Source organism: Gambusia affinis, linkage group LG10 (genome assembly GCF_019740435.1).
Source record: "Gambusia affinis linkage group LG10, SWU_Gaff_1.0, whole genome shotgun sequence".
Classification (NCBI taxonomy): domain Eukaryota; kingdom Metazoa; phylum Chordata; class Actinopteri; order Cyprinodontiformes; family Poeciliidae; genus Gambusia; species Gambusia affinis.
This window is the reverse complement of record NC_057877.1, coordinates 27,903,704-27,926,807: the sequence shown is the minus strand read 5'-3', so window position 1 is coordinate 27,926,807 and position 23,104 is coordinate 27,903,704. Positions and strand designations below refer to the sequence as shown.

Sequence of the window (23,104 nt, the reverse complement as noted above, 5' to 3'; positions counted from 1 at the left end):
AACCATTCAGTGATAAATACATAAATACATAAACTGACTAAACATAACTGAAAACGAAACATATTTGGGAAAACAAATATATTTTTATGCATTTTGGACTTTTATTCACACAGATCCTCTGTTAAATATCATTAAAATTATTAGTTATGAAAATTAAGTGGAGGTTTGAGGAAACTGTTTATGTGTTTATAAGACAAAAATCACATTTGTTAGGGTCTGACACATCACAGTCTGCCACAAATAATGTGCCAATATATCCAAACACTTCCTTTGACACGATTTCCAAACAACATAATCTTGTGTGTTAATAACTTTATATTTAAATATATTATTTAAAAGTAGTACAAGCTATCTATTTGTCCAAACAACTGAACCTCCTGGCGCCATGTTTGATTCTTAACAGGAAGTTGTGATTGTTTTGAAACTTTCTGATTGTCTGGCATAGGTTCTAGTTTTGTGCTACTCTGCCCCCTATAGGTCTGGCATGTTTAAAGCGTGGGTAAAAACGTTCTGAAACCAATACTGTGTGCACAGTATTATTTATTAAAATGATGTGGCAGAGATATTTGTTTTTATCTGGCTACCTGTGAATATGCATGCTTCTATTCACCCTCAACTTGGTGCATATGAATTTTCTCGTGTTGGGGCAATAATGTACATTTCCATTCTAATCTATGTTAATGTTGCTAGTAGGGTTATTAATAAATTCAAATTTTCTGATGCTCATTTCCAAGAATGGCAAGATATTCATCTGCTTCATCAAAATATTTTGACTTTTGGTAGAAAACGGTAGGAAAGAACAACACAAATTCCGCTGCTATAATTCTAATGTAATTAAAATGAAAAAGTCTCCACATGCGCTGGCAGGACTAACTTCTATTAAACTTAAACTGCAGTAGGAGGACCGCACAAATCCACTCCAGCGGCTGCAAACGGCCCCCAGTCCACACTTTGAGCACCCCCTACTGTAAACTTAGTTTGAATATTTTTACTTTATGAGGTGTGTAAATAAAAGGCATCATCTGTTTTTTTGGTGACGGGCATTAAATTAAGTTAAAAAAGGAAAGAATATTTATACTTTTCATCGCGTGCGCAGTTTATTATTTTGATTTAGATTTGAGCATGCGCGTATTTTCCTTTTGCTACTTAGCACAGACTATAATTTCACAGCGATGTAGAATTGATTATTGAACTCCGAGGGTAAAAAGTAAACATAAAAAGCAGAAGAACAGAAACTCATCCGCTTTTAACCTCACCCCGATGCGTTAAGGAACACCTGTCGTCCCGGCTTCCTTTGCGTGTCCAATATGGAAGAACTGGCGGTGGAGGTCCGTGGCTCCAACGGCGCTTATTACAAGGTAAATCCCGGCTAAACAACACGTCTGGAAACGTAACATGTCGTTATCAAGTACTGCATGTTCTGCTGAAACATCAGGTACAGCGGGTGGTTGTTCGGACCGGTTCTGGATCCATCATTAGACAGCAAGCGCAGAGCTAGCACAAATTAGCAAGCTAAGCTAACGATGCTAACAGGTCTGATTACTCTTTGACGACATTTGTTAATCACTATGAGGAAGTAATATCCTCTGTTCTGTGGTGTATTGATTATTAAACAAATAAAAGTTACGTCCCTCGGTCTAGTTTTACTCTGAGCGTTGTCTTCCTTAGCTAAAAGCTAGCTCACTTGCTAGTTGCCAAACTGTTGACGTCTGAAGATGTGAGTAAACACGGTATCCAGGTAACATTCATCCCCCTTTTCTGTGTTTGTATGAGCGTTAGGACTTGAATACGTTTTATATTTTGGGGTTTTCAATTAAAAATCAAGCTGCCAGGTAGTTTTTGAGCAGATTACCACTTTCTGTCACCGTCTAATATTTGGTACTTGATCACGTCCCAGCTATCTTTACTATGTGCATGTGTGAGCCAGCTGTTCCCTGTCACTCCCGACCAGCTGGCATGCCAGCACAGGGTCGCTGATACCGCACACTTCCAAGCTATTTCTGGACCTCCGACCCAAAGTGATACCCTCATGTTTTTAGCTCTCCTTTCCTTCTCCTCCCTTTTGTTTCTTCTTTCACTTCCATACCTTAGATCAGTCTGATTCATACTTTCCTCAAGGCTTTTTCCACTGTAACCCACTCAACTAAAGATATTTCAGACTCATTAACTTGTATGTTATCTGTATATGTAACGATTAACATGAAATTGCATTGAGGTAATGTTGGGTTGGGTTTCTGCTGAAAATGGTCACATGACTTGCATAAAAGTTATTGTAGTGTGTCCTTGAAGCAAACTTTGAAGGTACGTTTAAGCTTTTCTGCGTATGAACACAACAAGATCAAATAAAGAATTAATTGAACTGCTATTTGAATCTTAAATATTCTACATATCAATAAAAGCTTTTATTTTTTTCTTCAAAGTTTTTAATTGTTGGATTCTAGACAACAGGAGAGATTCAGAAATCATTTGTCTTAGCCACATGATTATATTTAAAACTGCAATTTTTCTGCATATATACACAGCTAAAAATGAAATGAAAAACTAATTTAACCATTTGAAATGGAAATATTCAACATATCAATAAAAACTTACAAGGTGTTGGGCTGTAAACAACAGGAGAGATTCACCTATCAGGTTTTTATGGCCAATCTTTTTTTTAATGCCTACAAAATGCTTTTTTCTTTGCGACAAGTTAATTTTCTGTGAAAACAACTGGTGAAAAGATAACTATTTAAATGATTAAATTAATACATTTAGAAACTGGACACTGGTGTACATTTGACATCTTGTTTTAGTGTTTAGCCTCCATTTTAAATACACAAAAGTAATTTCTGCTTGTAGTGTAAAATGTCGATGGCCCAGAATCAAAATATTTGTTGTGTGACAATAAGCACTAAATCAATCTTTTAATGATAAATGAAAATAAGAGCAATACATTTGCATTCTTGTTTGAATATTTTGCTTAATGTTTAATTAAGTACAAGTAAACATTAATAATATTTTGAAAAGCCGCCAACTTGGAAAATGCTACAAAATAGTTGGTTTATGTTTTTTTTATTTATTTTACAAAAGTCCTACTTGTAGTTTTTCATATTTTACTTGCTGAACCTAATAAGTAATAAATTTTGAATGGCAGTTTTGCTTTGTTGATACTTTAAAAACCAATTTTATTTATAATGTCTGTTGTTTTGTTTGTTTATTTTGGATATTTCAGTTTCAGTGTTCTTTGGAAATGAAAGCTTATTAATTTTTGAGAAGATGTTCTTGCATTATTATGCCATTATCTTGATATATTAGTCAAAAAAAATATCTCAAAACAATAATATTATATTTATTGCAATAATTTCCCTGACAGTTCAGGAATATTTGTAATCATGACAGACCCATGCATGATGTCATGCTAGCTGGAGCTACATTTGCTAATTTATTAATGAAGGAAAAACAAACTGGGCTGTCATGGCAGGATGGGTGATTTCCTGCAGTATGTAGCAGTATGTCCTGTTTCCAGAGTAAGGCAGTCGGGTTTTGCATGTTAAAAATATATTTGGACAGCTGGATGGATTTTAATGCGCACACCTGATGCCTATGTTTAGTAGCTGAGATGCTAACTGCAGAGCGTAGCATCTGAGTGTAATGGTAAAGAGAGCAAAGATTTAGAAAACATTTGAGAAATGAATAAAATTAAATAATACATTTGTTGTAATTATTATTAGTAGTATCATAAGTGATTATTTCCTTGATTATTGCAAGTAAAAGGCATAAAAGCAAGAAAAATGCATTTTTATTACGGTTGAAATGATTAATCGCAGTTAATCAATTATTGAAATAATTGTCAACTAATTGATGAAGTGATTAAAAGCCAGTTGGAGTACACACAAACTAAAAACACCAAATTGGTAAAACAACAACACAGTAAGGGCAGTAATTAAACCAAAACTGTACAAAAGATATTTATAATTTGTATTTAAGATGAAAAACCCTCTGTGTTTGTGAATATGTTCTAACAGAACTCCTCAGGTGGCAGTTTTAGCTTCACCTGGTTCAAATCCTGTAAAATATGTACTTATCCTATTAAACACCGTTTTCTATCCAATTATTAATTTGTTATTATGAAATATAATCAACATTTTTGCTTCTTTGTTAAAAATAATCAAGCATGCTTAAAAAATACTGTTATTGCACTTTAGGGAATAAAATATTTATTTTCCTATAAATTTTTGTTGTTTATTTTTATCTTTTAATATATTTCTAATATCCTGTGCAAAAATTAAACTGTTTCAGATGAATTAATCTGGCAGTTAATCAGATAATTAATATCCAGATTTTTTTTATTTAGCCACGTATTCTTAATTATTGATAGAATAATCGGTGACCAAAATAATTGTGAGTTATTTGGTTTCAGGGATTTGCTAATAAAAGCTGCTTTTATTCACCTGTTTTTGTCCTGCAGGGCTTTGTCAAAGATATCCACGATGACTCTCTCACCATTGCCTTTGAGAACAAGTAAGCAAGTCTTCTTCTTTATTATGCAAATCAACATGAAACACAGAATAGTGTTTTGAATAAAGTGTGACGTTCTGTTTCAGCTGGCAGCCAGAACGCCAGGTGCCCTTCAGTGACGTCAGGTTGCCTCCACCTGCGGATGCCAAGAAGGAGATCGGAGAAGGAGAAGAGGTGGAGGTGAGGCCATGTTTTCCTCGGCCATGTTTTCCTCGGCCATGTTCCCCTTTCTCCTGAATTACTACTAAAGCTGGGCGTCATGGATTAAAAATAAAATGGTTGACTCTTAATCAACTTTTCCTTTTGCTTGTTTTCTTTCCTAAAAAAATGATACTTTAAAAAAAAAGGCTTTTATTTCCGTCATCCTTTCTTTGAATTATAGTACGGATTATTAGGGACAGGCTGCGACGGTTCTTTAGAATAAAGATAAACTTTTACTAGAAGAAAGTGTCACTTTAATGAGTAAAAAGCTTCTAAAGTGATCAGGATCTGATGATGCAGCTCAGTTTCTGATTGTTTTTGTAAACAGACTCAGTTGTTTGTTCAGTCGATTTAAAGTCCTGTTGCTGATGATAATCTGATGCTAACGTGTTAAAAAAATTAAGTATTTCTATTCATCTGTAATAACATCACAAGATTCTCAACATTCCTGACTTTATTCTCCTAATATTACAACTTTTCACTGCAAAACTACAAAATTTTACCAAGTAGTTTTGTCTGGTTTTTAGTGCAAACATCTCACTATATTTGAAGTAAGAGAAAACTAATTCTCAAGTAACTTTTAAGCAATAAATATGAGCTTGTTTTAACTAAATGATTCTTCAATATTGATAAAAAGTATTTGTTCCACTGGCAAATTATTTCACCTATAGGAAAAATGTATTGATATAAGTGAATTAATCTGCCAATGCATCTAGAGCTAGTACCACTGTTAAGGAATTTACTTAAAACAAGATTCTTCATCTTGATGAAAAGTTATTTGTAAGTTTTTGTTTTACTTTTTGAAGTGAACAAAATTTTTTGCCCTAGAAACTACATCAAAAATATTTGGTAAGATTTTGTGTTTTTGCAGTGTATTCTGGCAATTAAAAAAAAAAAAATCTTAGCCTGGTGCTAATATTCTGTCGTTGAGTTGACCTGAATTCAAAGTCTTAATAAACAGAAGCTGTAAAACCAAGATGGCCGCCGTGGGTGTGTTGACGTTGTGTTTTTAGCCAAGTATGACGCTACGGTGATCCTGGGTGTCCAGAGTCAGGCTGAGCTACGGAAACCCAAGGAATGCAGTGGTATTCTTCCAAAAATTAAATCTTCAAAAATCAATAAAATCTCCCAACACTTCTTATAAACAGAGGGGGGCAGAGTAGCCAAAAATAAAAGCATCACTACTTAAAAAAAAATAAATAAAAAAAAATCACTATTTCAACATATTTTTTCTCAAGTAAAAGTAAAATTAGTCAAATTATCAATCATTTAATATGTAAAAATTACATCATCAGACAGAACAAAACATAAAGTTGAATAGAAATCTTGGTATTTTAAGGATGAAATTTACACCAGTTCATATAAATAACAAAAAATATCAAAATCGGGCAAAATAAAAAAACATTTCCAAATTAGTTTCTTTTAATGAAAACTTGTGAAACTTTAACAGAAACTGCAGGTGTGAGTCGGTCTGGTGGATTTCTGGTTAAAACATGTTTGTTTTTCATTCAGTGGGTAGAAAATCCAGAAATTTGACTCAAGTAAGAGTAGAAATACTTCACAATAAAATTACTCAAGTAAAAAGCATGGCTCCTCCTAAAAGTACATTTTTCATAAAAAGGTAGTTGAGTAAATGTAACTAGTTCCTACCCAGCCCTTCTCACATCTGGTTTATTGTTGTCAGATTCTCTCCAGAGCCAACGACCAGGAGCCTTGTGGATGGTGGCTGGCCAAAGTCCGCATGATGAAGGGAGACGTGAGTTTCTTCATGAACGTTTCTACGCTTGTTCTAAGTTTACCAAACCTTTCAATCATTTATTTTAAATTTACCAAATGTTTAATTTATTTGTGTTTATGTTCTCCGTTCCCAGTTCTACGTCATCGAGTACGCCGCTTGTGACGCCACCTACAACGAGATCGTAACATTCGACCGTTTGCGGCCGGTCAACCCCAACAAGGCCGTTACCAAGAACTCCTTTCACAAGTGCACTGTCTCCGTTCCTCAGGATCTACAGGAAGCGTGCGTATCACAGATTATCCAGATGCCATATTAATATATATATATATATATAAATATATATATATATATATATATAATTATAATATCGATGTTGGAGCCGATGTATCGTGTGTCACTAATATTGTGATAACATTAAAAGTGACCACAATCAGTATTTATTACTAGTGTTTTTGGTAACTCTGGCTGTTACTGGGTGTCACAGAAAATATATTCCCACAAACAAAAACTGCTTGAAAATTATTCCTATTTGTATTTTGCTTCTTTAGGACACAAGTCGCATAAATAAGTGTGATTTAGATCATTAAACTTCAAATCGTAACTTCATTTAATCATATTTTCAAATGTATTGGTATGAATTGATGCTTTAATTGAACTAAAGGGGGAGAAAATGGTAAAAATCCAGACATTTTGAGGGGTTTTAAACAACATTAACTGGAATTTTCTGTGACAACAATAAATCAAAATTACTGTCATGATAAGAAATTAATCACGGTAAATGATAAACATCCACAGCTTTGAGGGATTTCTGTTTTTTTTTTGTTTTTTTTTCCTGTATTGGATCGGTGTCAGATATCGGTACTGGCAGTGAAACCAGTGGTTTGGTGCATCTTTAGTTCCTGTTTGATGGAAATGTGTGCCGTGTTCCTGTGTTGCAGCTGCCAGAACGACAACGCACACAAGGATTTCAAGAAAGCAGTGGGAGCCTGTCGAGTTTCGTTCTGCCCAGAGAGCAGCGAGCTGCTGATCATGGTAACGCTGCCCGACCCGCAGACATGGACACTAACTAGTTACTGTTACTCCAGTACATTTACCTGAGGAACCTTTTGGAAAAATGTAATTTCAGGAATATTTTTCTTTTTCTTTGAGTAAGTTTATTTGAAGTTTCTCTACTCTTACTGGAGGAAACCAGAAATTTCACCGGACACATAAAGTTTTATAATATTTTTATTGAAAGAAACTGATTTCAAAATTTTTATTATTATTTTTAATTATTTTTCTTGTGTGAATCACTTTGATCTTTAAAATAGCAACATTTCCACATAACTTTTATATTTTGGTCTGCCTGCTCAGGTGATTTTTGAATATTAAATGCTTGAAAATTGGATCACACACTAAAAAATGCAAAGTTACAAAGTAGGTTACTGCAGTTTTTATTGAAATAAACTTTCATTTTGTTGTTTTTCTGTTACTTATATGAGTTACTGTCATTTTGGTTCTTGAAATACCAAAATTTCCACTTAATTTTATATTTGTTCTGTCTGATGAGGTGATTTTTAATATCAAGTGATTGATAATTTGATCAGTGACTCGGTACTTAGAAGACTTTTTACCAAATACGTTTTTACTCTTGCTTGAGTAATTTTGGCTGCTTTCTACTTTTCCTGGAGTAGAAACACGATGAAGTAGTTTTACTGCCATAAAGCTGCTCTTCTCTGTGAACATTTCCTGTTCCTGTGTGCAGTCCACCAGTGAGTCGACAGTGAAGCGCGTCTCTCTGCTGAGCGACATGCACCTGCGCAGCCTGAGAACCAAGCTGCTGCTGATGTCACGCAACCAGGAAGCCACCAAGCACCTGGAGGTCAGTAGGTCACTGCAGGAGCCAGTCATCTGTTACAGAAGACTCCCAGATCAACTGTGAGTTAATTTCCCGGTCTTGTGTCGGGCGTTTTAGACCTCCAGGCAGCTGGTGTCGTCCTTCCAGCAGGAGTTCACGGTGAGGACGGACCTGATGGGCCTGGCCATCGGTAGCCATGGCAACAACATCCAGCAAGCCAGGAAGCTCCCAGGGGTCACCGCCATCGAGTTGGACGAAGAGACCGGGACCTTCAGGATTTATGGAGAGGTACGGTGGTGGAACCAGGCCTGTCGCAATACATCTATTAATCGCTAATAAAATTATTATTATTTTATAACTCGGTTATTTCCATTTGTTGGATTTATTGTTTGTCTTTTTTTCTCTCTCCACTAAAAACTGGATGACTTCATCTGGTGCTTTTGTCTCAACTTGCCATTTTTATGAGCAGCAATATAGTTTCCACAAACTTCATAATTTAATTTATGTGTTGTTTCTATTGTTTTTTTATTTTTATTTTGATATTTAAAATCTCTTCCAGTTCAAGTGTTAATTTAGAATAGATACAAGTCTTCAGTCTAGTGCTTTAGTCTCACTTGGCTTCTTTTATTAAGGATAATTTTGTTTCAGAGACTTTATGATTTATTTTATTTGTTGTTTTGTTTATTTATTTTGGATATTTAAAATGTTTTCCAGTTCCAGTGTTGAATGTTCCTTAGAATGTAAAGTTTATTGATCTTCTAGAGAGTTATTATTATTATTATTATTATTATTATTATTATTATTATTATTATTATTATGCCGTTAAATGGTCTCAAAACAACAACATGATAGTTTATCACAATAATTTCTCCAATATCCAGTATCCGTTGTTCGTGGTTGTTTATGTTGTTTATATTAAAATGGTTTTAAGGTTTTAATCTAAAACAGTAGATTTTTTTATGCTTTTAATGAAATATCCAAAAACCTCTTACATCTGACCAATAGAGTTGTTCTACCTGATTTTTAAGATATTCCTAGACTTTTCTAACTTTTTGAAAAAAAAAAAACTATTTGTTGTGGTTTTTAATCCAGATTATATTTGTGTTGTAATTTAGACGGAGGAAGCTGTAAAGAAGGCCAGAAGCTTCCTGGAGTTTGTGGAGGATTCAGTCCAGGTGCCAAGGAATCTTGTTGGTATGCAGAGTTTTAGTTTGGTTACATCAAGCCGATTATTCTATATTATAGGGTTGTTTAAAAAAAAAAAAAATATATTTATTTTTCTCTATGTAAAGGTATTTTCTCCCTTGATCTGAAAGCGTGTTTTTAAAGTTTCATGCTTTCCGTCTTTTCCTGTCTGCAGGCAAAGTGATTGGTAAGAATGGGAAGGTGATCCAGGAGATGGTGGATAAGTCTGGCGTGGTCCGGGTCCGAATAGAAGGAGACAACGACAACAAGCAACCCAGACAGGAAGTAAGAATGCTACTCCCGCATCACTTCCTTTAGCCCAGCGTCTTCCTCCGGATTATTTAAAACAACGATGGACTTGGATTACACACACACACACTCTCAGTTGGTACTGACGTGTGTGTTTGGTGTTTGTGTTTTGTTGACACAGGGAATGGTCCCCTTCACCTTTGTCGGTACTAAGGAGAGTATCGGCAACGTTCAGGTCCTGTTGGAGTATCACATCTCCTACCTGAACGTAAGCCATCTTTTATTCTCCTTCCTTCTGCGTGAACGAACCCAGACTGATGTTCACTGGCTTCACCTTTCAGTTTGTTCTGCTAACATGCTGAGATCTAACGGAGAAGAGCTGCACCACATATCGAACGGCTTCAACCAGAGCATCAGTGTTTATTATTACAGTCTTAGCTGGATGGGTGTTGCGGTTGCCTAGCAACGAGAAGGTCCTGGATTCAAATCCCAGCCGGGGGGTTGGGGGCGGGGCTTTTCTTGATGGCGTTTGCGTGTTCTCCTCGTGCATGTGTGGGTTTTCTCCGGGTACCGAACCGATTAATCGTTGAAACTAATTCAGTAATCGATTAATCGTTAACTGAAGTGTACAGACTGGAGAAAAGGCCAACCGATGAAAGAACAACACATTCAGAGCCGTAATTAAACCAAAATTGTTCCAAAAAATATATATATTGTAAAGTTCACTAAAGTAACACTGTTATTGCATTTTTGTCAATACAATGTTCATTTTCTCATCTAAAACTTAATTGAACTATTTGTTGATTTGCATCTGCAAATGTATTTTTAATATTGTATAAAAAATCTGCAGAGTCTGCCAGTTGTCCTGATTAATTGATAACTTATCAGAATAATTGATTAATCACTACCTAAAAGTAGCATTAGTTGCCCAAACCTCAAATATTTTGAGGCAAAGCAGCAAAGAGAAAATATTCATCACAATCTATTGTTGACTCAGTAATAAACAACATCATAACTTGGTTTTAAAATTGTAATATCGGAGCAGACCTGGAGAAACTCCTGTTAGTTTATAAAGTGTTGAACACTTAGCAACTCGGAACAAGAATCAAACATGGAGAACGGATATTTATCTTTTATACTTTACTAATCTAGAACAAACTTAGAAAATAGGGAGCCACCCAGAACAACTGGAACATTTTAAAATGTAGTTTTTCTTTTATTTTTGTGTACAGTGTGTGTTTTATTGTGCTTGTGTTGTTTTTCTTCTAATTAATATGAGTTAATTAGAAGTGATACATGAATAAAACTTGTTCATCTTCTTCTTCTTAGCTGCATGTGTGTAAAATTGTGCAGCCCTGTAGTGAACATCATAACTTATATTGTCCTAATAATTCAGAATATTTCTGCTAGTCCTCTGCTTTGCTAACACTTTGTCCTGTGTGTGTGTGTCTGTGTGTGTGTCCTGTGCTGTCTGCATGTCTGCGTTCCTGCTGCGGTGTGTGTGTGTGTGTGTGTGTGTGTGTGTGTGTGTGTGTGTAGGCCATGGTGGAGCTGCTTGTGGAGAGCCAGCAGCTAGAGGAAGAGCTGAAGCAAATTGTGGATTATGCTCAGGGAAGCAGCCTAGCCAGATTCAGTGTAAACAGGACAAGGCGTTCTGGATGCAGTGTAGATGTGTGTATGATGTCTCTGCATGCACATCCTGTGACGACCTTCAAAATGTCAGCTTTGCCTTATTTTTCCATCTGTTTTAAACGGCATCAACGCGTCAGCCAGTCACCCTCTTTCTCTTCTTATCTTCTCATTTTTGTCCTGGTTCTGACTTTCTTTGTGTAAGGAGGTTGAGCAGCTTCGTCTGGAGCGGATGCAGATCGATGAGCAGTTGCGTCAGATCACCCAAGGTCACCGGCCGGTCGATCGGGAGCGGGGCGAGCGAGGAGAGAGAGGCGGCGGGGGATATAACGCAGACAACGGCGCCAACGCGTCGTCGGCCTCGATGCGCGGCAGCCGCTCCTACAACAGCAGGGGGCGTGGCCGGAGAGGCCACAGCTACAACACTGGATACAGTAAGTGTTTAATAATTCACTTCTTCAGGGCTGCTACAGGAAAACTTGAGATTTTATTTCCACATCTGGATATGTATGGAAAACGTTTCTGTTGCCAGACTCCTTCAACTGTCCTTTTCTGTAAAAGTTGTATTTCTCTCAGTTTCAGTCCATCTACACATCCATCCATCCTGTTTGCCTGATTACCCATCCTTCCTCTATCTAGTCTTCTTTCCTTCCCTTCCTGTTCTTCTTCTTCACAGGTTTTAGTTTTTGTGAGCCTCATATTTAAAGCCTAACAACGAGACCTGAAACAATGAATCGGATTAAAGGGGCAGTTTTATGTTAAAATGACCTCATCAGTAACAAACCTGGAGTGTTGCCTTGATTCTTTCATTCATGGTTGAGAAATCCTTGAGTCTCCATGGGAACCATTCAGATGGACTTGGCTCCTCCTCCACTCAACTCCTTCAGACTAGCCAGCTGCAATTAGCAAACACCTGCTGAGCTCATTACAGGAGTTACTGCTGGTAGAAAGGGTTAATAGATGACTTCCTGTGGGCGGAGTTTCAGAAAGAGCAGGAGGTTTTAGAAGACAAAGGCCCAATTTCTAGATGTCAAATCAGGAAGTTAATTTTATTTGAAGTCATATTTCATGTTTTGCTCTGGAAAAAATGAAGAGCCCACTCCACTGAGCCCCACTGAAAACCTCCTGGTTTCTCCACCATACATTGACGTCTGAGCTCTTCCTGAGTTAAAACATTCCTTTTGTTGTTTCTAAATAAATATTGTTCTCTTTGCAGTATTTGAGGTTTGAAGGTTCTGCATCTTTTTTGTTATTTTGACCATTTCTCATGGTCTGCAAATACTAAATTTTTGCTTGGAGGTTGAGAGACATGATGTCAGTAGTTCAGAAACTAAAAAACAACTTAAACATAAACCTACAGTAAGTACAGAGAAACTGATCACTTTAAGAGCTTTTTCCAGAGTTTTATGTAGCATTTTTATAATAGTTACTTGATTGTGCTATAAAATGGTACAATTAAAGGGAGTCAATACTGCCTCTTTGATCGATTATTAAAATAATCATAAAGTAATTTAAAAATTTTGAGTTGAGTTGGAAAAACAACAGAATACTTTGGAAATTTGACCCTGGAAAGGTCTGACATTTTATCTGCATAAATCTTGATCCCTGCTGTTTGTTCTTTCTCGTTTTATTTTCCTGCATCGTCTTAAATTCAGGCGCCAATTCGGAGCATTCGAATCCCTCTGAGACTGATTCAGAGCGTAAAGACGAGCTCAGTGATTGGTCGCTGGCAGGAGAGGACCTGGACGGGTGAGCTCTGAGTTTCCTCATCCCTAAAAAGCTGCAGAAACGTTTCAACCTCCAGGGGGCGCTCAGATCTCCAGAGTCGATGTTTCTGCTCGTATCGTTTCCATTTGGTTTGTTGAAATTTGCAGGGAGAGAGAGAGAGGCCCTCGCCCACAGAGAGATGGCCGCCGGAGGCCCGGACCCGGCCGGGGCCGAGGAGGAGGAAGAGGCAGAGGAAGAGGAGGATACGGATACAACTCCGGTACAGTTCACCTTCAAATAAGAACAAAAATGAAACTCTCCCTATCAGATCATAACTTGGTGCCTGAGACTTTCAGGATTCTGGTTGAAATCCTTGAAAAACGCTTGAATTCAGATTTCAATGAGGTCCTTGAAAGTGCTTGATATTCAAACTGCTCAGTTTTATAATAAATTTGAATTTTATGGATGTGCTGAGGTGGTGCAGGGGTGAAGCACAACCCACATAAGGAGGCCTTAGTCCTCGACGCAGCGGTTGCAGGTTCGATTCCCGGCCTGGCGACCTTTGCTGCATGTCTACCCCTTTCTCTCCTCGCCCACTTTCCTGTCAATTAACTATCAAATAAAGGCCCCTAGAGCCAATAAAGCCTTTAAAAAATAAAATAAAATAAAATAAATAAAAAATTTAATTTTACATTTGATAAAAACAATTTGGAAAATGTTATTTACAGTTGAAACCAGATACGTTTAATAAAAAGACACATTTCTGACGTTGAAACAGACTAAACTCTTCTTGTTTTAGGTTGGTTAAAAAAAACTGCCAACATTATTTACATTTGCTAAAGGTCAGAAAACCTGGTGAGAATTATTATTTTTGAGGTTTTTGTTGTTTGTTAGCATTTAATTTGAGCAAGAAGCTCCTTAACCTGAACTCAATTTATCAATTTGTAATGAATGTTCATTAGTCCTAATGCCTTGATGACTTATTGAATATCTTACATTTTATACACTAAACAAAGTTACTTAAATTGGGGGATTTTAGTTAAATTTGTGTTTTGTTCTCAGACGAGTCAGTTATATCATATATGAATAATGAATAATGATACATTTTATTTGAAGGTGCCTTTCAAAGCAGTTAAGGTCCCTGCAGAAGAAATGGAAACAATAAAATAAACACTATAAAACAACAAAGGTCATATATCAATATATCAAACACTATTGATGGTAGAAAGAAATTGAAATTAAAAACAAAAACAATAAAAACGAACTAAAAAAGACAAAGTTTGGTGATGTAAAAGTTCGGAGCGTGTTTGAGTCGTACTGTGGGAAAAATTTACAAGCCGGGGAATTTGGTTTTTGTGCAGGCTCCAGGGATCACGAGAACAATCCCCCCTACGGAAGCCTGGAGACGAACACGGAGACGGACCAGACGGCCGACACGGACGCCAGCGAGTCCAACCTGCCCGCCAACCGCCGCCGTCGCTCCCGGCGACGCAGAACGGACGAGGACGCCACCCTGATAGACGGCATGAGCGAGTCCGACAACGCCTCCGTCAGCGAAAATGGAACAGGTATTTTTCACTTTTATTTACTTTGGAGCACAAATTGTCCATGATTCCCTTCCCCGAGTCAGAGGGAACAGAGCTGCTGTCAGCATTCAGGCTCAAACCTTGACAAAGGAACCGACCCGTTTCTTTGTGATGACCCAACGTTCCCAGATTTGTCCGAAGCAAAACCTCAGCGTCGCAATCGCAGCCGCCGCCGCCGCATGCGCCTGCCTGAGGAGAGGCAGCCAGGTAATGCAGCAGCTGCAGGCGCCGCTGCACACTTCTCCACCGCCGCTCACGCTTGGTTGTGGGACAGCAACAGAGAACTAAATGAAGCAGAAATTAACTGGCATGAATGTTGCATGTTCCAGCTGCTAACAGAACAACACTTTGTCCTTATGGACCCTCTGCACTTTGACTTGCCTTGCTGCTGAAAATGTGCTGTAGAAATAAAATTACCTTACCTGTTGTTTACATCTGGAAATTTCTTTTACCTGTTATCCAAAGCCGCGCTGCAGCAGTAGAACGATCCCATTAACTAAATAAAAGGTATTAATTCAGTGCAGTTTGCCACAGCTTAGGACAAAATAATGCAGTGAAGAACAACGCAAAACAACTTTTATTCTTGTTTTTCTCGCCCTCTGTGGCGTTGCCATAGAAACTGACAACGCCACAATTTGTTTCAGGATTCAACGCCAAAAAAACACTCAAACATTTCCCACATTCAGTGGGAACATTCAGTCCGTTACAGTTTTAGGTTTTCAGGCTTGATGTTTATTTGGTGATTATTAATCAGTGATCGCTGTTGTAGATTAGCTACCGCTGTGTTAGCTTGTTCATTAGCTCATCAATATCTGCTCTACTGATTATCTGTGAGTTGGTGTTTAAGTCACCTTTTTATTTTTTAAAGGTTTTATTAACTTTATTTGATAGTTAATTGACAGGAAAGTGGGTAATGATAGAAGGAGGAAGACATGCAGCAAAGGTCGCCAAGCCGGGAATCGAACCTGCGACGGCCGGGTCGAGGACCAAGGCCTCCTTATGTGGGTTGTACTTAACCCTTGCGCCACCTCAGCACATCCCCTTTTTATATTTTTTAACTGAACCAAAACACAGAATTCTGCTGCACAGCTGCATCTTAAGGTTGTCATAGTCAAGCTAGCATAGCTGACCTACTTCCTTTGACCTCACTTTTTTCCCCTGACTTTATCAAGTTCTTGTAATTTTTACAATCAGTAGCAAAGCGCTGCGTCCATTTTCTTTTATACATCAGCCGGAAGATTTATGTTGACAATTTGACAGCTAAAACCAATGAAGTCTGTAAACAAAACTTTGCTTCACAAAATCTTATCAGAATGGAAATTACTAAGTTAATTTTAATTTATCGTGCGATTAATTGATTAATTACTCATTGCAACAAACTTATTAGCACGACCTCTGCTATCGGCTGATGTTTGTCATTTTTTTAACATATTTGTATCAGTTCTATAAGTAAACTGTTGTTTCCATCTAGTTTGGTCGTATTAATTGATAAGAAAACATGTAGATATATGTTATCGGCCAGAACAGCATTATTAATATTCGATACCGATGTTGGCCCAAATTTACAAATCAGTGCGTCGCTAATTATCTTCCCTCTGCTTCATAAATATTTTCTACTTTGTGTTGGTTTGTCACAAAAAATCTAAAATTGACTGAAGTTTGTGGTTTTAAACATGAATATTTTTATGTTGGTCTGTGTATCTGTAAACGAATGAGATGTTGGTGTGATAAATCGGCTGCTGTTGCCTGTTTTTTCCTGATTGGTATTGAATTAACACGAGGCTGAACGTTTAGAGCAGACCTGCTCGACTTTCCCTCAGACCTGGAGCCAGTGTGTGTTTGGTTAATTAACCTGAGAGGGTTTTTGTTCGGTTGTTAATGCAGTGACTGTGGCCGACTACATATCCAGGGCTGAATCTCAGAGCAGACAGATGACCGCCAAGGATACCAAGAAAAACAAGGAAGTGGTCAGTAAACGCTACAGCAGCTGCGTTTCCACTACAAACGCAACGCAAAAAAAGTATCTCCATTGCGAAATGCACTAATTTTGATGCAGCTGAAAAACCAAAAAGTTTTTCTTTTAAGTTGAGGCTTTTTCATTAAGCAAATTTATCGTCGTAATTCAAATTTATGCAATTTTAAGGGCAATGGAAACGTACCTTATAGATACGCTTCCATTATAAATGTGCGCAAAACTTTGATATTCTGCTAATGTAAGTAAAAAAAAAAACACACAATTTAGCAATTGCGGTTCTTCCATTAAATAAGAAATCTGTGAATAAATTTGTTAATGCAATAAGTTATTAAAAAACATGCAGCGCCATCATCTTCCGACCACTTCCTGTCGTCTTCTTTGTTGTTTCTGCCAGGAGAAACATCTGATTGTTGATTATGACACGTCTGACGCAAAAAACTGTTTCAGTTGCTATTTTTGATACGGCCAAAACGGCACAATAACTTTTTTTTTTTTTTAACTTAACTGCCATGTTTCCATTGAGCAAATCTAGTTTTGTAATTCTAATTTGCACAATTTTATGGTCAATGGAGATACCTGATGGCTACATTTTCATTACAAAAGTGCGCAGAGCTCCGTGTTTTTTCTACATTAGCGGAATTTTGCAATTGCGGTTCTGGCATCCAATCAGAAATGATTAAAATCATGTGTGATTAAGTTTGTCTGTGCGATAAGTCATTAAAAAACAGAATCTTCCTACCACCTCCTGTCGTCGTCTTCATCGTTTTCAGTTTTAATACGGCTGAAAATCCACCTCCTCCTGGTGCAAAAACTTTTCATCAAATAACGCTTATTTTCCGTAATTTCTATTTCCGCAGTTTTACGGTCAATGGAAACGCAGCTATATTCGGTTGTGTGATCAGCTGATTTTTTCCTTCCTTTGAACTTTCCAGTTTCTCCCTCATCGTGTTTTTGTTTCTGTGTCTTCAGGGTCAGGCGGAGGTCATTGCTGAGCACAGCCCGCCGGCGGCTCCGGCAACCACCAACGGCTCCAACGACGACGTGTCCGACGTTACCGCCCCCAACGTCTCCTCCTACAAGAGGGACTCGAACCCACAACCCGTCATGAACGGACTCTCCTAGTTTGACCCCAGCAAAGGAAATGGTTTCAAATATTGACGACATTTGATTGGTTCTCCATGTCGGCATAGAGGCGTCAAATGTTGACATCTAAACACAACAAGCACTGTTTTTGTTTTTGTTTGTTTGTTTTTTTTTAACTTAATATTTGAAACCCGTTCTGCAGCAAACCTTTTAGCGCTCTGAACCTCGACCTTTACATGTTTATCTCTGCTTCTGTTCATTTTCTTTTCAATACTTCTTCCAGTATGAGCTTGCCAAAGATAGTCTCTCACACACACACACACACACACACACACTTAGAGCTGCACTTTTAGTCCTCTCTTCATCTTGGAGCTCGGACTAAATGCAGTATTTCCATAATGCAGACAGGGATTTTAATCAGATACTGTGGTGTGGATGCAGCCGTTTTCCTGGTTCATAATGTCGTAGTCTGCCTTCTACCAGGTGAACGAAGTGGAATCATTTTTTTTGGGGACGTTTTGTGCATCAAGTTAAATATTCTGCTTGAGCAGAGTGCTGAAGGTTTGCTGAAAAACCCAAGTGTGACGTACTTGTGATCAGCTGTCGTGCCTTGAGAGTAGACTCAACAAGTTGCTGCCTGGCTCTGCGCTCCATCTGGAATCCCTCCTCCCCTCACCTGCCACCAGTGGAACCAGTCAGAGTCACCTGCCACCAGTGGAACCAGTCCGGGTGAGTCAGTGTGCGAAATGCTGAGGGGTTTCAGAGCCTTCTTTTCAAATCAGGTGTTTCTGCTCTTAAAGTCGTTGGGAGGGGGATTTGGTGATCCTTTAAGTGTATCTGGAGGATTTTTTGACTTTTAGCTGCTTCCTGTTCTTTAATATGCAACCACTTGGATCATAGGAGAGATGTTATTACTGCAGATCTGGAAAAGAAATGAGAAGAGTTGTTTTGTTTGCACTGAAGCGTAACCTTTTACTCTTAAAGCTGATTGTAGTGGAGTCTGAAAGCCGTTGCGTTGCTGGTTTTCTGGGAACATCTCACTACCCAACCTTTTATTTGATCAAGTACGACACTGAGGACTTCAGAAAACTGTAAAAAATAACAACTGGATTAATCCGGTGTTGAGATGTTGCAGAAAACCAAAGCAGAGCGACGATGGTCTTTTCATGGTTCTTCCACACTGGCTGGCTGGAAACTGGTCACGACTGTTCCTCTGAGGAAGATTTATTTGGATTATTTATTTTTTAAAAAGTGTACAGTATTTAAAAAAAAAAAACATTAAAAAAAATAAAGACACTCTTCTTTTTCTTGACACTAAAACGTGATATCCAGAGGTTTTCATACATCCATCTACGATTTGGACTACTGACAGTTGTGACATCCCAAGAGTTTTTGTTGGGTCAACTACAGTAAACTGTTTCTTTTTTAAGGATTGTCTGGTTGGTTGATGTGCAATATGTTTTGTACGCAGGTAGTTCCTAAATAAACTTGATCTTCTATGTAGATCTGAACCCAAATGTCTGATTCATTTATATAATTCACCTTGATGCTCATATTACTGCAGAAACGCATCAATCTGTGTGAAGATTTCTGGGTTTTTTAGTGCAATTTTACAGGAGTTGCTCATTTTTGGACTGGAGTTATGTTGTAGGTTGTGAAAAAGTATTTTCCCCTTTAGGTTTTGTTGGGTTTGTTTTGATGTTGCAAAGAAATATTTAACATTTTGGAGCTAAAAAATGCTTTATTAATCCCAAATAATTCAAATTTTATATTAAAAGGTGAATATAAAATACAGTTCTCAAATTAATTCATTTATCAAACAAAAAAAAAAGCATTAAGTTTTGTGACGTCAGTTTGTGAAATCCTGTTGTACAAATAAACTTTTATTTGCTTAACTTAGAGACAAAAATCAAAATACTAATATTTGTGGATATCCAGCAATATTTTAGACATTTGTCAAATGGAAAATAATTGACGCTTTCCTAAACACAGTTATTGTTTTGTGATTTGATTTTATTTGGGAAGAATTGGAAAAAAGATCAAGTGCTTCCTTAACTCAGTCCAGGAAATGCAGCGTATAAAAGCAGCGTGAAATTAATTTGATTTGATTTCGTCCAGATCTTCAGCTCTGTTTCTTGGCTTGGCCATCCATCAAGTCCTTTGCTTCATTTATTTTTGTAGCGATGTACGGAGAACCACCTGTGACAAAAACACCCGTTCAGTTTTACTGGCAGTAAAAGCTCAGGTTTTAGTGAAGGACTCGGGTGCAGAACGTACCTCTGTCTGGATGGTTCAGGACCATCAGCTTTCTATGGGCTTCTCGGATCTTATTCTTGTTGGCTGTGGGACTGAAAAAGAGAAATATTGCACAAGAAATGATCATTCTCACAATCAGAAAAATGAGTTTAAAAAGATAACGGCTGGATGAGAACACAGTGGCATAAAGTTTATGCATTTTGCAAATTTCACATACCTGACACCTAAAATAAGAGCAGCTTCTCTCTTTGTCATCTTTGGTTCAAACCCGCCTCTGTAGTATCCGCCGCCAAAAGCCTGGAGCAGCAGAAAACAGAACGCTGACTGATAAAAGGCTGCCACTGTTGGCTTCACAAAATGATAAATAAAATCTTTCAGTTTTATTTTTTTAATTACCGTGTTGGGAAAATTCTGGAGGGCCTGTTTCACCTGTGGCTCCATTTGTTTCATGGCCTGCATGGCGTAGCGACCTGCCGGGAAAACATGCAGTTCTTACTGCTGACCAGAGGGGGCAGAGTTCCCAAAAATTATACTCCCGAGTAGAAATACTTCAACTAAAAGTAAAAAGTAGCCGTCCAAGAAATTACTCAAGAATAAAAAAGTATTTGGCAAAAGGTATTGAGCAACTGATCAAATTATCTATCATTTAATATTTGAAAATTACATCATCAAACGGACTAAAATCTAAAGTTAAGTAGGTGTTATTGTTTTTATTGTTGATTCTATGTTGCATTGTATTTTTGTGTTTGATTTGATGTAAAGCACTTTGAAATGCCTTGCTGCTGAAATGTGCTATACAAATAAAGTTTGATTTGATTTTGATTTAGAAATTTAGGTATTTTAAGGACCGAAGTGACAATAATTTATATAAGTAACAAAAAATAAAATTAGGAATAAAAGAAAATTTTCCTAAATCAATTTTTTTCAATAAAAAAACTTATGAAACTTTAACAAACTGCAGGTGTGTGCCTGTGTCTGGTGGATTTCTAGTTAAAACTTGTTTTTATTCATTGGGAAGAAAAAAATGTAATTTTACTCAAGTAAGAGCAGAAATACTTTAAAATAAAATTACTCAATGTTAAAAGTAAAGCATATTAAAAAATACTCCTAAAAGTAATTATTTTTCAAAAACATTACTCAAGTTCATGTAACTAGCTTTTACCAAACTCTGCTGATAACGCTGTAAATTATAATGATTTAACAGTAAATACTGGGTCAAAAGTGTTCGGACTTAAACTGGTAGACATGGACACATTTAGGTTTCATTTACTGTGAAAATATTATGTCCAGAACCTGAAAGAAATGTTGGATCTATACTATAACCTGACACCACCAACTTTAAAGTTACATCAGTGAATGTAACTTTAAATATGCCCTGCGACAGACTGGCGACCCGTCCAGGCGACCCGTCCAGGCGACCCGTCCAGGTGACCCGTCCAGGTGACCCCGCCTCTCGCCCGGAACGTTATCTGGAGAGGCAGGAGCTCCTCCTGACCCCAGTAGGGACAAGGTGTTAGAAAATGGATGGATGGATGTTCGCTCATAAGTTAGTATTCCTCAGGTTCCTATACTGCATCAGAACTACATTTCCCAGGAGCACACTCTAAGCCGCCATGTTTTTTGCCATTCATGGCGAATCTGCACCCAAGAAAAAAAGAGGTCATATCTACTCAAAATATCACAAAACATTTCAAAAGTATAACTTTACTGTGTCTGAAAATTGAGTTTTTTATGCACATTCCAGACAATGTCTCTGTTTTAATATAAGTTTATGCCTTTAATCATGAATTATTTTTGACGTTTTGATATCAGCGAATATCCGCAGTTTTCATCAATGGTCTTTTTTTCTTTTAATTTTATCTACAATGATCTTGATACTCCGCATTATGCACTTTATTGCGGAAAATATAGAACATTTTTAAACATTTTATAGTTAGTCTTTTCTCCGGTTCTTTAGACTTTAACTTGTGATTTATGATGATTAATTGAACAGATTTTTTGAAGTAAGTTCACTTTTTACTGAAGCTGTCCAAACAGATGAAATGTGAGACATAAAACTGTTTAGAGTTGAAGGGCTCCATGTTTTACCTGCAAACCCAGCAGCTGCAAGAGCCAGTCCCACTGCTACCATGGAGCTGGCCTGCAGGGACACGAGAAGAAGAAATCAGAGGAAAACCTTGAGTCTTCCTCTCATCAGCAGCTCCACACGTAAACTAAGACCAGCGACGCCAGCGCGGTCTCTTTCTGTTTTATTCGGAAACTTGGAACCATTTGCCGCAGTAAAATCGTTAAGCTAGCTGATTAAAGCAGTAAATAACTTATAAGCTGCGTTTGATAATATACTGTTAGGTCACAGAGATGGAAGCTAATGTTAGATAAGCTATTGAATTCAACTTTTTCCGGTCATTTTCAGAACCCGGAACACATTTTATACATTAATGTCACACTCAATGATAAATATCGGGTCGGACCTACCATGTCTCAGTGTTATGTCCCGTTTATTTCGCAGATTAGGATCATAACTTTTGACCTCTCAAGTTCTCGTAGCTAACCGCAGGCGTCCATGTGTTTATGCCGCAAACGGTTGGGAAGTGTCGTAAAATTACATTCCCTTCGACAGCTGAAGCAGTTGAAGACATCTGTTTGTTTCTGTGGTTTCCGATCACCTCACAGTGTGCATTTGAATTAAATGAGAAATTAACAGAGGTGGGTAGAGTGCGCAAAACTTTTACTCAAGTAAGAGTAAGAAGTAACCGTACAGGAAATGAATCTAGTCAGAGTAAAAAAAATAAAAAATAATTCATACAAAAGCTTCTCAAGTTCTGAGTAAATGATCAGATCATTTCATTTAATATTTAAAAATTATGTCACCAGACAGACAGAAATGTAGAGCTAAGTACAAATTCTGGTATTTTTAAGACTAAAATGAAAAAAGATTTTCTTTAATTTAATTTAATTTCATTTCATAACATGACTAACAAATCCAGGCAGGAGAAACTCTGTTCCTTTTTTTTTCAAACAAAACAAAGCAAAACATAAAAATAAAACCTACAGTAAACAATGCACATATACTGCATGCTAGATCAGGGTGAAGGATTGTGAATGGTACAAAAGACAAATAGGCTCACTAATTCTCAGGATTTTAATTTTAGTCTTCT

General features: G+C 37.3%; 2 protein-coding genes across 16 annotated transcripts; one reads left to right on the top strand and one right to left on the bottom strand.

Moving 5' to 3' along the window:
- The first annotated feature begins 1,130 nt into the window (after positions 1-1,130).
- On the top strand, positions 1,131-19,201 carry fxr1 (fragile X mental retardation, autosomal homolog 1). Of its 15 annotated transcripts, none has more exons than XM_044130593.1 (19): positions 1,134-1,358; positions 4,451-4,503; positions 4,587-4,680; positions 6,386-6,457; positions 6,573-6,721; positions 7,378-7,471; positions 8,184-8,300; positions 8,394-8,564; positions 9,392-9,470; positions 9,637-9,746; positions 9,892-9,978; positions 11,250-11,381; positions 11,545-11,773; positions 12,995-13,088; positions 13,214-13,326; positions 14,408-14,614; positions 14,762-14,839; positions 16,517-16,599; positions 17,577-19,201. In XM_044130593.1, the coding sequence occupies exons 1-19, from the start codon at positions 1,308-1,310 to the stop codon at positions 17,727-17,729; spliced, it is 2,166 nt and encodes a 721-aa protein (XP_043986528.1). In that variant the 5' UTR covers positions 1,134-1,307; the 3' UTR covers positions 17,730-19,201. The 15 variants fall into 15 exon arrangements, 11 of the variants coding, with proteins under 11 accessions (XP_043986528.1, XP_043986526.1, XP_043986527.1 ...); XM_044130591.1 differs by having other exon boundaries at positions 9,886-9,978; XM_044130592.1 differs by having other exon boundaries at positions 9,883-9,978; positions 11,548-11,773.
- A 481-nt stretch (positions 19,202-19,682) lies between these two features.
- Positions 19,683-22,577, bottom strand: dnajc19 (DnaJ (Hsp40) homolog, subfamily C, member 19). The gene is made up of 6 exons (XM_044130603.1): positions 22,422-22,577; positions 22,035-22,086; positions 20,343-20,416; positions 20,164-20,243; positions 19,968-20,038; positions 19,683-19,889 (listed from the first exon to the last, which is right to left on the bottom strand). The coding sequence occupies exons 1-6, from the start codon at positions 22,422-22,424 to the stop codon at positions 19,813-19,815; spliced, it is 357 nt and encodes a 118-aa protein (XP_043986538.1). The 5' UTR covers positions 22,425-22,577; the 3' UTR covers positions 19,683-19,812.
- Between the last annotated feature and the right edge of the window lie 527 nt (positions 22,578-23,104).

Excerpts from the sequence above, each read along its gene's own strand:
- fxr1 (XM_044130590.1), top strand. The coding sequence starts at position 1,308 with ATGGAAGAACTGGCGGTGGAGGTCCGTGGCTCCAACGGCGCTTATTAC. Across the intron at positions 7,472-8,183 it reads GCAGCGAGCTGCTGATCATG|TCCACCAGTGAGTCGACAGT; the intron begins GTAACGCTGCCC and ends TCCTGTGTGCAG. Across the intron at positions 8,565-9,391 it reads CCTTCAGGATTTATGGAGAG|ACGGAGGAAGCTGTAAAGAA; the intron begins GTACGGTGGTGG and ends GTTGTAATTTAG.
- dnajc19 (XM_044130603.1), bottom strand. Across the intron at positions 20,244-20,342 it reads TCCAGAATTTTCCCAACACG|GCTTTTGGCGGCGGATACTA; the intron begins GTAATTAAAAAA and ends CTGCTGCTCCAG. Across the intron at positions 19,890-19,967 it reads CCTGAACCATCCAGACAGAG|GTGGTTCTCCGTACATCGCT; the intron begins GTACGTTCTGCA and ends TTTTTGTCACAG.